The sequence below is a fragment of the Myodes glareolus genome, chromosome 14 (assembly GCF_982192425.1).
Source record: "Myodes glareolus chromosome 14, mMyoGla1.1, whole genome shotgun sequence".
NCBI classification, from domain to species: Eukaryota; Metazoa; Chordata; class Mammalia; order Rodentia; family Cricetidae; genus Myodes; species Myodes glareolus.
Window position 1 is genome coordinate 24,565,238 of NC_142039.1, and position 18,707 is coordinate 24,583,944.

At 36.5% G+C, this 18,707-nt stretch overlaps 1 protein-coding gene across 4 annotated transcripts in view; it reads left to right on the plus strand.

Annotated features, from left to right (window-relative positions):
• The window catches only part of LOC125417284 (aldo-keto reductase family 1 member C21-like), a 57,145-nt gene that overhangs the window by 22,213 nt on the left and 16,225 nt on the right, over window positions 1-18,707 (plus strand). For 3 of the 4 annotated variants that reach the window (XM_087896425.1, XM_087896424.1, XM_087896423.1), the window contains 7 exons: window positions 329-445; window positions 1,042-1,119; window positions 1,340-1,462; window positions 5,848-5,957; window positions 6,198-6,363; window positions 9,597-9,679; window positions 13,475-14,062. In XM_087896425.1, the coding sequence (XP_087752551.1) occupies window positions 329-445; window positions 1,042-1,119; window positions 1,340-1,462; window positions 5,848-5,957; window positions 6,198-6,363; window positions 9,597-9,679; window positions 13,475-13,535 (738 nt within the window). In that variant the 3' untranslated portion in view covers window positions 13,536-14,062. Of the gene's footprint in view, window positions 1-328; window positions 446-1,041; window positions 1,120-1,339; window positions 1,463-5,847; window positions 5,958-6,197; window positions 6,364-9,596; window positions 9,680-13,474; window positions 14,063-18,707 lie in introns of those variants that run through there. The other variant, XM_048460702.3, reaches the window with a different exon arrangement.

An 18,707-nucleotide genomic window follows, 5' to 3' on the forward strand; every position in this document is an offset into this window, starting at 1 on the left:
CTTTCACCAACTATTTCATACTGAGTTGACTTGAGTAAGAATAATAGACTCTCATTGTAAATTTTAAATCCAGTAAAAGATAATATTGATGGTAAACTTAGTTATTGCTTGACTAAAATATTGGGTCTTGGGTAATTTCCAAGATTAATACATGATAAACATAGGAGATGTACATGGCTAGATCAGATTAAAGAACTTTTGGGAAGAAGTGATATATTCCCACTGATTATGTCAATTTAAAATTAGTGGAAAAAGTCTGTATTAAGTAAAGTAAATAAAAAATTATTAGAAAATATTAATTCAACCTGAATTCCACCTTCCACTGTAGGTTTGGTGTAATTGTCTTCGTCCAGAACTGGTGAGATCTTCCTTGGAACAGTCATTGAAGAAATTTCAGGTGGACTATGTAAACCTTTACCTCATGCATTTCCCAACGGCTCTGAAAGTATGTTTTTTTGAATATCCAAAAATTTTATTTAGAGTAGTTTGTAGTTATGAAGGTTGTAGGATTCAGAAGAATAGAGGGTTTTCTATGAGACTGTGTTCTCTAGAGATACCAGGGAATCTATACCCATGAAGTCTTACCAACATGCTGATTAAGTAGACCCAAACAAAGACCAGCAGACATGTTAATGTGGAAGGGGAAAATCTCATGAGGCCACAGAACTAGACAAGGAACAATGGGCAACTAATGAAGCAGAGGAAGGAAAATAGTCTTCTCCAGGGAAGAGACACAAAATTTGTTATCCACATGGGGAAAACCCTAAAAATTTATAAAAGTCTAGAGGACAGCCCATAATGACTCAGAGATGTAATATTTAGGAACACATATAATAGGTATAAGAAAATAGAATCTAACCACCTAAGGACATTTTATATAACTCAACATTCCAAACCCATGAAAAATATAATTACATTAAATATGACCCATCTGTATTATGAAGTTTTAGTTCTCAGCATTCCCTTTCCCTAGAAGCATGACTACTGGTAGAAAACATGCCTTTTTTGAGAATGTTACTTTAACTTTTGCTTTTATTCCAGCCAGGAGAAAATGATTTCCCAGTAGATGAACATGGAAAATTAATATTTGACACAGTGGATCTCTGTGCCACGTGGGAAGTGAGTACTAGAAACAGCACATGGGGGAATGCAGGTAGAGAAAACATCAGGCCACTGTTTCATTCATGAGAGTGGGGTGTGTCTTCTTTGTCAAAAAATGACATTATTTCCAAGGACCGTTTTGTTTAAGAGCCGGGGTAGCATGCATGACTTTAACATAATAGAATCAAAAGGTTATACAACCACATAAAATGCTTTGCAATTCCCTTTTCTTCTTTAGGCCTTGGAGAAGTGCAAGGATGCAGGACTGGCCAAGTCCATTGGGGTGTCCAACTTTAACCGCAGGCAGCTGGAGATGATCCTGAAGAAGCCAGGGCTCAAGCACAAGCCTGTGTGTAATGAGGTGGGGATCTTCAACCTCTTGTTCTCCATCTCCTGTTTCCCTTGTTGAAACTGATTAATAGGTACAGGTTTCAGCATTCATTTTTTATGTGGAGCAACACAAGCTAACTCCAGAGTGTTCATACATAGGATATTTATGACAGTTGATTTTGCTTTTCTCTGTGAAGCCTTAATAGAAAACACCAACAGAATCTTTTCTTAGTAGATTTTAGAGAGGTATGATAATCAAGGTAGACTATGGTCTTGATGACAGTGTGGAGGATGGGTTAAACTTTACCTGGCTTATTAAGAAAGAACAATATACAATGTGGAAAGGCTGTTAGGAACTGTGCTTAGATAAGACTGAAAAACCTTGAGATGTTCAGGAAACAAGGATACTATGAATGTAGCAAATGATAGCGGTCCAGGTTTCTGTAGGTTTCACATGCTTTGTTAATATGTACCAACACAAGAATTACAACAGGTCACAATTCTCATCCAGGTTAGAGCACGGAAGTTTACTTTTTTTGCTGATATTATTTGGATGTGTAATATTAATACTCTGAAACTTTGAACAATACTTCAGCTGACTTTGTTCCTGGGCATATTTCAATGGTTTTGTGGCATCAAGTAAAGTGTGAAAGAATTTCCTTGTATCTGTGACTCCATTCTCTCATGCATTTAAAACAATTTACAGTAGACAACATAAAGTAACATATAGGAAATAAAGGTGTATGCTATTAATATACTTGTCATAACCAGATAAATTTATTATATATTAAAATATTAAACTTAGATTAGAAAAAACAATGTGATATTCATAATTTTATATAATTTTATGAGTATTTTCAATCACTTAGGAAATTTTAATTAATGTTACTGATCTTCTATATTTCTTCATCCATTTCCAAAATTGTAGATATCTTGCAAGTCTGTAAATTATAGTAAATGCATATGACTACATATTTGTATATGTGAACAATACCTTGGCAAGACTTTCAAAGTTAGATGCACATGTTACTACCAACCTCTAACAATTTTTTAAAACTTTCCCTTGGAATAAGGACAATTTTTTTGGTTGGATTTTCATTATGAGAACCAAGTTTATAACATTTCACTCTATGTTTTGTTTCTTGTATATGTGCATGTAGCGTACATATAGTATGTGCAAATGTATACATAGAGGCCTAAGACTGATGTTAGTCTTCCTCCACAGTTTGTTTTTTGAAACACAGTATCTCTTTTAAATCCATTTTGAATAATGAAAGTCTTACTAATTAAGTTGCTTCTTGGGTTCTTTGTTTCTGCCCTTAAAATCTAGAAGTATGGGCAGAGCACTCTTCTTTTTCAACATTTTTCCTCCAGTGAAAATGCTGTGACATGCGTGCATGATAATTTACAAGAAGGAATTCATAGTTTATGATGGACTGTAACATGATATTTGAGAATCCATTAAAGATCTTTCCTGATCAATTATTTTGTTTCAATTTGACAAAACTAATTCTCCTTCTAAGTTGTGTTGTTACTTCTTCTTTTATTGTCTACTAAAGAAAAGTCTAGTTCTACTTAAATGTATACCTTTAGTTACCAATGTTCTGAGACAGGAGTTGTTATAGAAACCATAATTGTTAGTGTCATGGAGTCTATGTTTTTCTTTTTCTTTGTTAAATTATCTCTTTTCTGTGTGTCCACTCAAGTGAATTTATCGATTTTGAATTACTTCACTTATTTGAATTAACTTTTGGTTTTAAGTTCTTGCTAAAATCTTCCTGATTTGTAGTCTATACCCAACTGGCTGTTTCAAGCTGTAGACTCTATAGTTCGTGTTTTATTATTCTCACTAAGAGTCAAAACTTAGTAAGTCCTTTCCATGTTCTGCATCAAGGCTTATGCCATGATTCTGCATAGAAGAAACAGGTAATTTCATCTCTATTATAGAGCTACAGTATTGAAAACAGCTTGGTATTGGCATAAGAACAGAGAAGTCGACCTATGGAATCGAATAGAAGATCCAGATATTAACCCACAAACTTATGAACACCTAATTTTCGACAAGGGAGCTAAAGGTATACAATGGAAGAAGGAAAGCATCTTTAACAAATGGTGCTGGCATAACTGGATGTCAACCTGTAAAAAAATGAAAGTAGATCCATATCTATCACCATGCACAAAAATCAAGTCCAAATGGATTAAAGACATCAACATTAATCCGTCCACTTTGAACCTGATAGAAGAGAAAGTGGGAAGTAGTCTACAAGATTTAGGCACAGGAGGCCTCTTCCTAAGCAGGACCCCAGCAGCACAGACAATAAGAGAAACAATGAATAAATGGGATCTACTGAAACTGGGAAGCTTCTGTAAAGCAAAGGACACTGTCAGTAGGACAAAAAGGCTGCCTTCTGACTGGGAGAAGATCTTCACCAACCCCTCATCAGACAAAGGTCTGATCTCCAAAATATACAAAGAACTCAAGAAACTAGGCACTAAAACTCTAATTAACCCAATTAAAAAATGGGGTACTGAACTTAACAGAGAATTCACAACAGATGAACTTCGAATGGCCAGAAGACACTTAAGGTCATGCTCAACCTCCTTAGCGATCAGGGAAATGCAAATCAAAACCACTTTGAGATACCATCTTACACCTGTCAGAATAGCTAAAGTCAAAAACACCAATGATATCCTATGCTGGAGAGGATGTGGGGTGAGGGGAACACTCATCCATTGTTGGTGGGAATGCAAACTCGTGCAGCCACTGTGGAAATCAGTGTGGCGGTTTCTCAGGAAACTGGGAGTCAACCTCCCTCAGGACCCAGCAATTCCACTCTTGGGAATATACCCTAAAGATTCCCGATCATACTACAAAAGCATTTGTTCTACTATGTTCATAGCAGCACTATTTGTAATAGCCAGAACCTGGAAACAGCCTAGGTGCCCCTCAATAGAAGAATGGTTAAAAAAGGTGTGGAACATATACACATTAGAGTTTTACTCAGCGGTAAAAAACAATGACATCTTGAATTTTGCATGCAAATGGATGGAAATAGAAAACGCTTTACTGAGTGAGGTAAGCCAGACCCAAAAAGAGGAACACGGTATGTATTCACTCATAAGTGGATTCTAACCATAATTAAAGGTCTTTGAGCCTATTATTCGTGATCCTAGAGAAGCTAAATAAGAAGATGAACCTGATGAAGATTATTTAGCTATCCACCAGGAGGTAGGAAATAGACAAGAGTCCCAGGTAACCTCGGGTGCATGGGGGGGAGGGAGGGTCGATGGAAGGGGAGAAGGTTAGAGAGAAGGGAGTAGGGGAAGAAAGGGGAAAGCTTGGTGGCCTGGGATGGGGGGGGGGGAGGGAGGAAGGATGAATATGGGATCAGGGAAGATTATATTTCAACTAAGGGACCCATTTTAGGGTTTACAGGAGACTTGATTATATATGGGATCCCAGGTCCAAGGAGAGATCCCCCAGATTGCTCTCTGGACAGAGGAGTGGGTGCCTGAATCGGCCGTGGCCCATGTCCATACTGATGTATATTTTGCTTATCACCATAGATCCTGCATCTGACGAAGGACGGCGATACAGTCGGTGACCCATATTGCAGCACCGGACTGAGCCCCCCGAGGTCCAAATGAGGAGCAGAAGGAGGAAGAACATGAAAAACGAAATCAGTACTGCGAGGGATGCTATCACCCACTGATACAAGGGAACGGATCTGATGAGAGTTTACCAAGGCCAGTTGGACTGGGACTGAAAGAGGACGTGATCTAACCAGACTCTCCGAATTTGGCCGGATTCTCTGACTGTGGCTGACCCGAAGTCTTTCTGAAAAGCCATTGACTATGACACTGGGACCTGTTTCCTCTACATATAATGGATTTTGGGGATCCAGTCTGTTTGGACACTCACCTTCCTGGACCTGGAGGGAGGGGGAAGGAACTGGAACTTCCCACAGGGCAGGAAACCCTGACTGCCCTGTGGGATGAAGAGGGAGGAGGAGGGGGAGTAGGGGGAGTGGGAGGGTGTTGGGAGGGGGGATGGAAATGGAAACTTTTATAATTTAATAAAATTTACTAAAAAAAAAAAAAAAGAAAATTTATATATGTTCCTTGGTTAAAGTCCCCCAATTTTCTTTATTGTTCCGTTCTACACCTCTCATGCCACAAAACCTTTCTACTTCCCAGGAATCTTTATATTCATGTTTTTAATGAGCCACTGCAATTAATCAAGATTTCTTGGATCAGAATGGGTAGAGTGCTATATGCTTAAGTCTTGGTGTTGTTATAGTCAATTCATAATTTATTAAATAAGTTTTCCTAATTTAGTTTATTGTATTTTAACACTTTTCTTTATATTAATGTGGCATTTTATCTGTTATGATATCTTTATTCATTCATCTGCAGGTAGAATGTCATCCTTATCTCAACCAAATGAAACTTCTTGAATTTTGCAAATCAAATGATATTGTACTGGTTGCCTATGGTGTCCTGGGAACACAACGATATACAGGATGGTAATGAGGTCATTAAACAATTGTGCAGGCATATCTTTAGTCCCATAATTCTAAATTTAAACTCATGCAACCTGATAGCAGGGATAATTTGCTTTTTTATAGAATGAAAAATGGTATTAATGTTACTGGTCCAGGAACACACTTGGGAAGTCCCATTGTCTACTGTTACCTTCATGTATATTTGAAACTTCTTTACATGTTATAGAATGAAGGATTTAGCCTCACTGTATTTCATTCCAGGGTGGACCCAAGCTCCCCTGTTCTCTTGGATGAACCAGTTCTTCATTTCATGGCAAAGAAATACAACCAAACTCCAGCCTTGATTGCCCTTTGCTACCAGATACAGCGTGGGATTGTGGCCCTCAGTAGCACTCTCAAAGAAAAGCGAGTCAAAGAGAACATCCAGGTGCTGAGTTAGACTGTGAGCTTCAAAATTCGTCACACTGATTCACCCCAGTTTACTTCTTTGGCAACTCTTGATTCTATATCACCCTAGTTCTTCTATCTTGCTTTCCCATGCCCTTGTGTCTTAAATATATTCGAAGGGTTTATCCTTACCTGTAATAACACCACAGTTTTTGTAGCAATATAGAATTAAAATTAGGTTCAAGACAAATTTTTGTTCTCAGCATTGCAATGGCAATGCACCTATTAACCTTAAGTGAATGAAATGTTCCTTTGTCTTCTGAAATGAAATGGATTTAGTGTAGATAATGCGTCTTCAAATTATTTATGTTCTATTTTGTAGTTTCCTTTCACACACATTTATTTTAACACGCAGGTATTTATCTTTAAATTTAATTTTGTCACCTTTCAAATCCTGTAGAGAGTAGCTTTCTTTCCAAATAGGTCATCATTTTTATATTATGAATAATTGTAGGAGTTTAAGAAACACACATTTCAGTGTACGGGCTCCATACATAGAGCAGTCATGCACCTGCTCTTAGCAAGGACTCCATATAGAAAAAAATTTATGTAAGCAATTTTTCCTTGCTTAGATTTTTTGTGTGTCTCCTCTGACCTCAAAGAGATTTTCTGTGCTCAGATGTGTTCTGTCACATCAGCTCTAAGATGTAAATTGCATTGTTTGCAGTGGAGTCTGTCTCATCTTTGTGTAGTTCCTTGATCTCTCTTCCACATAGTTTTCTATCTCTGTTCTTAATAGTTCTTACTTCTTGCAACCAGCCTTGGCTTTACTTTACTATTTTGCACAACTCCAACTTTGTTCCTGAGTTCTCAGAAAGGACTTTCATGTATGATTGTGATCTAATCTAGACAAAGAATACCATTATTTCTGGCATATTTAACTGGCAAATTGCCCTACAACCAGGGAAGTATCAAGACATGGGAAAAGCTTTTTCTATATCCTAGGACAAGTGACTCAACATGCACAAAATAGAGTAGGCACTGGAAGACATGAAGCAGACATTCTTATAATTTTTGTTGATTTTAATTAAAACGTAATCACACCATTTTCCTTCTCCATTTTTCTTTCTTCATCTGCTTTTGGGTTCCCCACCTCTACTTGTCCCATGTCTCTCCACTATCAAATTGTTAGCCCCTTATTTCTAAATTATTATTGTTACATATATCTGTATTTATATGTTTACATGCACCATTGTACAAATTAAATATGCTGAATCCATTTTTGTTGATGGTACATAAATAGCTTCAGAGCTGATCACTTTGTATTGGACAACCAGTTAGGAGGATCATCCCTAGGAGAGGCTCCTTCTTCTTCTGGCATTATTGTATTCCTATTGTGAATCCATTAACTATGTTAAGAATTCTGGAAATCCATTGGTCTCAGTTTCTGAAGTGGATTTTGTAGCTTTTACTAAAAAAAAATGATATACTTTTTAAATTTTCATTAAGTAACATAAGCAGAAATGCCTTCTCTTTATATTAAGATTCTTCAATACTTTCTATTTGGTTGACTGATGTTAAACATTCCTGTGTGCAACACACCCATATTCTCCTCTATTGTTTTGAAAATATACTCTGTTCTTTCTGTCTCATTTTTATATTCCACAAAAAATACTATTTCATAATTTCAAGTGTTAACCAAAGCATATGTACAATTTAAAATGGATAATTAGACTCACTATCTATGACTATGCATCTGTCCTCACCCTTGCGGTCAATTATCATATTTTTCATAGTGCAGATTTAGTTTGGCTATCTCAAAAAAATGTTTCTTATTTCTCCTCTTACTTACAGCTTGATGATTTGTTGTTTGTTATTTTACATTTCCTTATTTTTATTTTGATTTTGTCTTTGTTTTCTAATAAATATGTGCCTACATCCTGCACTAGAGATTCCAGCTATGCAATCACTTTCATGAACGACTGCTGTTCCCTTGTGGTGTTACTGAAAAGTTAGAGAAAAAAATGCTTTAAAAAATTAAAACATCTAGGGAAGTTAAGTTTATTGTGTTTTATATGTCAAGGGATTTATATGTTTTCTGGAGTTTGGGTTGAGTTTGGTTTAGTGGATGATTTTGTATTTACTAATGGTAGCTTACTTTGAGGTTGTCATTTTCGCAGTAGTCTGGCCTTCAACCAGCAATGTAGGTGAAAATGACCAAGAACTTCTAAAGATTTTGCCTTTTACAATCCAACTGGTGGTATTATAAATAGGTGTCATCACACCTGGCTTTCCTTGATTATTTATGTTTTTTTCTGTAATAAAATATTTAGAATCCACTTTCTAACTCCCAATGGGTGTTTAGTTTGTATTTGTTTTCACATGTGTTCATTATTTTGGAGACTATGAGGTTTTGACAGTACTGTTCTGTCCAAACCATGATCATTTCATCGGAAATTGCAGTTACATAGATGATATTTTATGTAATGCCCTAATTTTCATAATAAGTAACTGCTTATATTCTGTCTCATTTATACATAGAAATCATGCAATCTTGTGAATTTCTTGATACTGAACTTTTACTTCATTAACTTTCAAATATTCAGGAGATTTTGCATTTATTCTGTCAATTACATGACTAAGTTGCGATATGATTGATATTTTTATTCTATAATTCTTTCATGGTGTTGATTCTCAGATGAAAACAATAATTAATGGATCCATTTGTTTAAATACATTAACAGTTATGATCATCTTGTTGATTAAACTGATCAAACTGTATTTAAGATGACCAACTTGAGACCAGTTTGTAACTCATTTATAAAACATCGTTATCATTAATAGAATATCCCTTTAAACTGTGTTCAAAATAGCATTCTTCTATTTGATTGCCCCTTTTCAGTGTGGAAATAAAACAATTAAATGACAGCAACTGAATTATGTTAAACATTTGGAAAATTGCACTTCTGGTTTAGATCATCTAGACAATGATGATTTCTTCTTTAAATCACATCAGATTCCTTCTGTCCTCACCTTCTCTTTAACACTCTCTTGTTTGTATATGTGTATGAATTCGATATGTGGAGGTAATTTGTGTGATGCTGCCTCTCACATTGTTTCTCACTTGAGTGTTTGGAAGAATAACTTTGTATTTTGAAAGATCTGAGATTGTTCAACTTTTTTGTCATTACAGTTCAGTCTGTTGCATTACAGTGTGCAAGTTGGCAAACATACAGTTTAAATATGTAAAAATATTTCTTATCTGCATGGTAGGCTTTGGAATTCCAGTTGAGTCCAGAGGATATGAAGGTACTTGACGGCCTAAACAGAAATCTGCGATATGTGACTGCACAGATGTAAGTAACTTGCAACATGTTTTACTCCATATATTTCAAGAGTAATGCTTTTAAAGTTCTCTTAAATTCCATCTTACAACTACTAGAATGGCCAAGAACAAAAACACTGATGCCAACTTGTGCTGGAGAGTTATGGGGAAAGGGGAACACTTCTGCACTGCTGGTGGGATTGCAAGCTGGTACAGCCCCTTTGGATGTCAGTGTGGCAGTTTCTCAGAAAATTAGGAAACAACCTTCCTCAAGACCCAGTAATGCCACTTTTGGGTACATATTCAAAGAATGTTCATATCCAATGACATGTGCTTAACTATGTTCATAGCAGCAACGTTTGTCATAGCCAGAACCTGAAAACAACCTAAATGCCCCTTGATTGAAGAATGGATAAGGAAAATGTGGTACATATACACAATCAGAAAAAAAATGACATCTTGAATTTTGCAGGAGAATGGGTGTAGCTAAAAAAATTATTTTGAGTGAGGTAACCCAGACACAGAATCACATGTGCTCACTCATAGGTGGTTTTTAAATATAAAGCAAAGAAAACCAGCCCACAAATCACAATCCTAGAGAACTTAGACAACAATGAGGACACTAAGAGAGACTTACATAGATCTAATCTACATGGGAAATAGAAAAAGACAAGATCTCCTGCGTAAATTGGGAGCATGGCGACGTTGGGGGAGAGCTGAAGGGGAAACGGGAGAGACAGGGAGGGGAACAGAGAAAATGTAGAGCTCAATAAAAGTCAATAAAAAATAAAAATAGTAACAAAAATCACAAAATTTTAAAATAAGCGTTATTTTTTTAAAGAAAAAATAAAATTCTCTCAATAAATATAAAGTATATAGAGACAATTATAGCCCAGAATTTAGAAAGAGTACTTTTGGAATTCATTCTAGTCTGTTCTGAATTCTGACCTTATTCACAGCAGCAGGGTAAGCAGACCCAGGGTCTCTTTAATCTATTGCACCTAAGGCTTGTATAGTTTCAGAGAATATGCAGGGCAAGCCTGCATCACTGCTGAATGCCTTGTCATGGCAATAATCTGTATGCCCTGCAAACATTCACTTTGGGAAGTTTGAGGAGCCTATTGAGGTATTTCCAATATCAACATCATGCCAACATGTCATTCTCTCCAGCAATTGATTAAATCCAAATCTTATTTAATATTTGACCACCAACCTTGTAGTCTATGCATCACCTGCATATGAAATTGTTCACTGTTTTCAGGAATCGTAATGATTTTTTAATAGTTTGAAAACCTTCATTTCTTTCTAATGTGCTTTTATCCAGGAGCTGAAAGTTTTATTTTGAGATCTGCTGTCTTGATATGTGTGATAACACAGTCAGAGGATTAGGGTTAGATTTGATTTTCTTAAAAATAAAGAGGTCAATGTAAAGAACTAAGAAATTAGAGAGAAAATATTTAATGCTGAAAGATTACTTAGTAACTCACTTGATTTGAAAGTGTGAATACCTGAGTTCGACATCTGGAAACCATGATTAAAATCTGGGTGTAATGTTTGCTATTGCAATTCAAATGTCCTGGAGGAGAAAGCACACAAATCCCTGGGGCTGACAAGCCAGCCATCATATGCCAACTATAGAGGTAAGGTGAAAAACCTGTCCTCAAAACAGACAAATACTTTATTGTGGAGTTCATGTAAGGGATTCTTCTGCCCCTTACACTCAGGTGGTTACCCATAAACATGCACATGCATCTACAATCACATAGAAAACCTCGCACACATGCATTTAAAAATGGATATTATTATATTTTATTAAATAATTTCCATTCCTGTAGAGAATTTATAATCTAAAGTTTTTTTTCATATTTTATTCTATGTATAAGGCTATAGAATGCGAGACAAGATGGATTATATATGAAGGAAAATGTATTAATTCCCGAGGGGTAATTATTTAAGATTAATAATGTGATATTGTGTGAAAATTATAAGCATAATGGAAAATTGCTTGTAATAACAATTCTAGATACAGTTTGTTTTTAATAGTATACTGAAAATGAATAAATTAGTGTGTATTACATAGAGACAGAACTATTATTCATGATATTGTCTTTGATGAGTAATCCTTTAACTCTTTAGATCTTATATGTTTATTTTGTTATTGTGATTTGTGGTTATTTTTTTATGTGTGGGATTTTGTTTTGGACAAGTATTGTTTCTATTATGGAACCAAAAGCCACTATATTTCAATTAAGAGGAAATAAATGAATGATTGATAAATTATATGGTTGAAACCAAATGTCAGTGTAGCAAACATTCCATTTAAGGCAATATTTCTTAAAGTGAAATGGTAAGTTACAAACTCACTTACCACTTTCAAATTGGATAATGCAAATTCCAAAGTAATAGTACATATATATGATACTTTTATTCCTTCTGTTTTTCTATATCGAAATTATTTAGAAAAATTTTAATTGTGAATTTAACATGCACATTTATTTGTAGTTGATCATATAGTATTACTATGACAATGAACTTTGAATTTTTATTTAATTAAAATATTATTTTTCATTTTAATGAAAATAGATTCTTTTTTATACATGATGTCCTGATTATAGATTCCCTTTACTCTATCCTTTTTAGTTCCTCTTCACCTGCCTGCCTTCGGAATCTACTCCATTTCTCTCTTTCATTAGAAAAGAATAGGATTCTAAGAGATAACAGCCAAACATGACAAAATAAAACATAGTAAAATAAAGGAAAAATCATCACATCAAGGCTAGAAAAGGAATCCCAACAGAGGAAAAGAATCCCTAGATGAAGCCCAAGAATCAGAGACTCACTCATTCACACACTCAGAAATCCCTTAGAGATAATAAGGTGACACAAACCAGATAGATAAATAATTTTCATTATTTCTCAGAATCAACGAGAGCGTAGGAAATAAGGAAGAGTAATGTAATTTTAAAAAGAAAAAATTAAAATTCAGGAATCTATATCTTCCCAAATATTTTAAATAGATAACTTTATTAATTTGTTTGAAAGTGGGGGGGGAGTAAATATGGATCCATAAATTCTAACATTATATTATATATGTCACAGAATATATAGGTCATCAACCTGTAGCTCGTTCCTTACTAAACTAAACAGTCTCACCATCCCTCAACAACTTTTTACTATAGAGTATGTTTTTTGGTTACATATTTTCAAAAATGCAGTACATTTCTTCTTTCTTTAATAATTTTTAATATAATTTCTTTATTGATTCTTTGAGATTTTACAATATGCACCTCAATTCCTCTAATATCCTAGTGGCCCTATCCTTTCAATCTTGCAGTGATCACAAAATAAAATATATTCTTTTTTTTAAATGCATGTTTAGAGTTTACTAACTTTATTTATTTTTATTTATTTATTAAAAATTTCTTGCCTCTCCTCTTGCCTCTCTTTTCCCTCCCCCTCACCACATCCCCGCCTCTCTCTAGTTCTAAGAGCAGTCAGGGTTCCCTGACCCATGGGAAGTCCAAGGTCCTCTCCCCTCCATTCAGGTCTATAAAGGTGAGCATCCAAACAAACCAGGCTCCCACAAAGTCAGTCCATGCAGTAGAATAAAAACCTAGTGCCATTGTCCTTGCCTTCTCAGTCAGCCTTCATTACCAGCCACATTCAGAGTGTCCAGTTTGATCACATGGTCCATCACTCACAGTCCAGCTGACCTTGGTGAACTCCCATTAGATCAGTCCCACCGTCTCAGTGGGTGGTTGCATCCCTTGTGGTCCTGACTTCCTTGCTCATGTTCTCCCTCCTTCTGCTCCTCATTTGGATCTAGGGAGCTAAGTCCAGTGCTCCAATGTGGGTCTCTGTCTCGATCTCCATCCATCGCCAGATGAAGGTTCTATGGTGATATGCAAGATATTCATCAGTGTGACTATGGGACAAGGCCAGTTCAGCATCCTTTCCTCTGCTGCCCAAAGAACAATCTGGGGACCTCTCCTTGGACCTGGGAACCCCTCTAGAGTCAAGTCTCTTGCAAACCCTAAAATGGCTGCCTTAATTAAGATATTTACTTCCCTGCTCACATATTCATCCTTCCTCAATCCCACCAATCCCATTCCCCCAAGTACTCCCGAATCCTCCTATTCTCCCTTCTCTCTACCAATCTCCCCTTACATCCACCCCCACACCCCAAACACACAAGTTTTGCCTGGCAATCTAGTCTACTTTCAATATCCAGGAGAATAACTATATGATTTTCTTTGGGTTCACCTTCTTATTTAGCTTCTCTAGGATCATAAATTATAGGCTCAATGTCCATTAATTACGGCTAGAATCCACTTATGAATGAGTACATATCATATTCCTCTTTTGGGTCTGGGTTACCTCACTCAGTAAAGCGTTTTCTTTTTCCATTCATTTACATGCAAAATTCAAGATGTCATTGTTTTTTACCGTTGAGTAAAACTCCAATGTGTATATGTTCCACACTTTCTTTAATCATTCTTCTATTGAGGGGTAACTAGGTTGTTTCCAGGTTCTGGTTATTACAAATAGTGCAGCTATGAACATAGTTGAACAAATGCTTTTGTAGTATGATAGGGTATCTCTTGTGTATATCCCCAAGAGTGGAATTGCTGGGTCCTGAGGGAGGTTGACTCCCAGTTTCTGGAGAAACCGACACACTGATTTCCGAAGTGGTTGCACAAGTTTGCATTCCCACCAACAATGGATGAGTGTTCCCCTCACTCCACATCCTCTCCAGCATAGGCTATTATTAGTGTTTTTGATTTTAGCTATTCTGACAGGTGTAAGATGGTATCTCAAAGTTGTTTGGATTTGTATTTCCCTGATCGCTAAGGAGGTTGAACATAACCTTAAGAATCTTATGGTCATTCGAACTTCTTCTGTTGAGAATTCTCTGTTCAGTTCAGTACCCCATTTTTAATTGGATTAATTAGAGTTTTAACATCTAGTTTCTTGAGTTCTTTGTATATTTTGGAAATCAGACCTTTGTCTGATGAGGGGTTGGTGAAGATCTTCTCCCAATCAGTAGGTTGCCTTTTTGTCTTAATGACAATGTCCTTTGCTTTACAGAAGCTTCTCAGTTTTGGAGGTTCCGTTTATTCATTGTTGCTCTTATTGTCTGTGCTACTGGGGTTATACATAGGAAGTGGTCTCTGTGCCCATGTGTTGTACACTACTTACCACTTTCTCTTCATTCAGGTTTAATGTGGTCAGATTAATATTGAGGTCTTTAATCCATTTGTACTTGAGTTTTGTGCATGGTGATAGATATGGTTCTATTTTCATTCTTCTACAGGTTGACATCCAGTTATGCCAGCACCATTTGTTAAAGGTGCTTTCTTTCTTCCATTGTATAGTTTTAGCTCCTTTGTCGAAAATCAGGTGTTCATAGGTTTGTGGAATAATATCTGGGTCTTTGATTCAGTTCCATTGGTTGACTTCTCTGTTTTTGTGCCAATACCAAGCTGTTTTCATTACTGTAGCTCTGTAATAAATTTTGAAGTCAGGAATGGTAATGCCTCTGGAAGTATTTTTATTATACAGGATTGTTTTGGCTATCCTAGGTTTTTTTGTTTTGCATATAAACTTGATTATTGTTCTCTCAAGGTCTGTGAAGAATTTTGTTGGGATTTTGATGGGGATTGCACTGAATCTATAAATTACCTTTGTTAGAATTGTTATTTTTACTATGTTGATCCTCCCAGTCGAAGAGCATGGGAGATTCTTCCATTTTCTGGTATCCTCTTCTATTTCTTTCTTCAAACCTTAAAGTTCTTGTCAAATAGATCTTTCACTTCCTTGCTTAGAGTTACCCCAAGATACTTTATGCTATTTGTTGCTATCATGATCGGTGATGTTTCTCTAATTTCCCTCTCTGCTTCTTTTTTCTTTGTGTAGAGGAGAGCTATTGATTTTTTTGGAGTTGATCTTGTATCCTGCCACATTACTAAAGATGTTTATCAGCTGTAGGAGTTTTTTGGTAGAGTTTTTGGGGTCGCTTATGTACACTATCATATTCTGCAAATAATGAAAGTTTGACTTTTTCCTTTCCAATTCGAATCTCATTGATGTCTTTATGCTGTCTTATTGCTATTGCTAGAACTTCAAGCACTATATTGAAGAGATATGAAGAGAGTGGACAGCCTTGTCTTGTTCCTGATTTTAGTGGGATGGCTTTGAGTTTCTCTTCATTTAATTTAATGTTAACTGTCGGCTTGCTGTATATTGCTTTTATTATATTTAGGAATGAACCTTGTATTCCTAATCTCTCCAAGACTATTATCATAAATAGGTGTTGAGTTTTATCAAATGCTTTTTTAATCATCTAATGAAATGATCATATGGTTTTTTACATTCAGTTTATTTATATGATGGGTTACTTTGATAGATTTTTGTATGTTGAACTGGCCCCGCCTCTCTGGGATGAAGCCTACTTGATCATAATGTATAATTTTTTGGATGTTTTCTTGCATTCTGTTTGCCAGTATTTTGTTGAAAATTTTTGCATCGATGTACATGAGTGAGATTGGTCTGTAATTCTCTTTGGGTTAAGTCCTTGTGTGGTTTTGGTATCAGGGTGACTGTAGCTTCATAAAAGGAGTAAAGAAATGACTCTTCTCTTTCTATTTTTTGAAACTCTTTAAGGAGTATAGGTATTAACTCTACTTGGAAGTACTGATAGAATTGTGCATTGAAACCATCTGGGCCAGGGCTTTATTTGGTAGGGAGGTTTCTGATGACAGATTCTATTTCCTCACGACTTACAGGTCTATTTAACTGCTTACCTGGTCTTAATTTTGGTATATGGTGTTTATCTAAAAAAGTGTCCATTTCTTCCACGTTTTTCAATTTTGTGGCATACAGGCTTCTGTAGTAAGATATAATGATTCTTTGAATTTCCTCTGTGTCTGTGGTTATTTTCTTCTTTTCATTTCTGATCTTGTTAATTTGAGTGTTTTCTCTCTGCCATTTGATTAGTTTGGAAAGGGGTTTATCATTTTTGTTGATTTTCTCCAGGAACCAACTTTTTGTTTCATTGATTCTTTGGATTTTTTTCTTTGTTAAAATTTTTTGATTTCAGTCCCCAGTTTGATTATTTCCAGTCTTCTACTCCTCCTGGGTGAGTCTGTTTCTTTTTTTCTAGAGCTTTCAGCTGTGCTGTTAAGTCTCCAATGTGTGCTTTCTCTGTTTCCTTTATGTGAGCACTTAGTGCAATGAACTTTCCTCTTAGCACTGTTTTCATAGTGTCCCTTATGGTTGGGTATGTTGTGTCTTTATTTTCATTGAATTCAAGGAAGACTTTAATTTCTTTCTTTATTTCTTCCTTGACTCAGGGATGGTTCAGTAGTTGACTGTTCAGTTTGTAGTCTTTCTGGGGTTAGAATTGTTGTTGAATTCTAGCTTTATTCCATGATGATCCGATAGTACACAGGTGATTACTAGAATTTCATTATATCTATGGATGTTTACTTTGTTACCAATTATGTGATCAATTTTTGAGAAGGCTCCCTGAGATGCTGAGAAGAAGGTATATTCTTTTCTGTTTGGGTGGAATGTTCTACAGATATCTGTTAGGTCCATTTGGTTCATTACATCTGTTAATTCTCTTATTTCTCTGTTGAGTTTCTGTCTGGTTGGCCTGTCCATTGGTGAAAGAGGAGTGTTGAAATCACTCAATACTAGAGTGTGGGGTTGATCTATGTTCTGAGGTCTAGTAATGTTTCTTTTTCATGTGTGGGTGCTTTTATATTAGGGGCATAGATATTCAGAAGATATTGAGACTTTCTCCTGATGAATTGTTCCTGATATGAATATAGTGTCCATCTCCGTCTCTTCTGATTGATTTTAGTTTGAAATCTATTTTGTTAGATAGTAGTATAGCCACACCCACTTGTTTCTTTGGTCCATTTGATTGGAAAAACTTTTCCAAACCCTTTACTCCGAGGTAGTGTTTGTCTTTGTGTTTGAGGTGTGTTTCTTTTTTTTTTTTTTGAAAGTAATTTTATTAAATTATAAAAAGTTTCCATTTACACCCCTCCTCCCAACGCCCTCCCACTCCCCCCTCCCTCTCCTCCTCCCTCTTTGTCCCCAAGGGCAGTCAGGATCTCCTGCCCTGTGGGAAGTCCAAGTTCCTCCCCCCTCCCTCCAGGTCCAGGAAGGTGAGTATCCAAACAGACTGGATCCCAAAAATCCAGTATATGCAGAGGAAACCAGTCCCAGTGTCATTGTCAATGGCTTTTCAGAAAGACTGCAGGCCAGCCACATTCAGAAAATCCGGCCACATTCAGAGAATCTGGTTGGATCACATGCTCGCTCAGTCACGGTCCATCTGGCCTTGGTAAACTCTCATTAGATCCGACCCCTTGTATCAGTGGGTGATAGTATCCCTCGCAGTCCTTCGTCATTTTCTTCCTCCTTCTGCTCCTCATTTGGATCTTGGGGGGCTCAGTTCGGTGCTCCAACGCGGGCCTCCATCTGTATCGTCATCCAACGCCAGATGAAGGATCTATGGTGATAAGCAAAATATTCATCAGTATGGTTACGGGCCAAGGCCGGTTCAGGCACCCCCTCCTCTGTCCAGAGAACAATCTGGGGATCTCTCCTTGGACCTGGGATCCCATTTATAATCAAGTTTCCTGTAAACTCTAATATGACTCCCTTAGTTGAAATATATTCTTCCCTGATCCCACATTCATCCTTCCTCCCTTCCCCCCATCCCGGTCAACCGAGCTTTCTCCATTCCTCCCCTACTCCCTTCTCTCTAACCCTCTCCCTGGAATGAGGGGAACACTCATCCATTGTTGGTGGGAATGCAAACTTGTGCAGCCACTTTGGAAATCAGTGTGGAGGTTTCTCAGGAAACTGGGAATCAACCTCCCTCAGGACCCAGCAATTCCTCTCTTGGGAATATACCCTAGAGATGCCCAAACATACTACAAAAGCGTTTGTTCAACTATGTTCATAGCAGCACTATTTGTAATAACCAGAACCTGGAAACAGCCTAGGTGCCCCTCAATAGAAGAATGGTTAAAAAAGGTGTG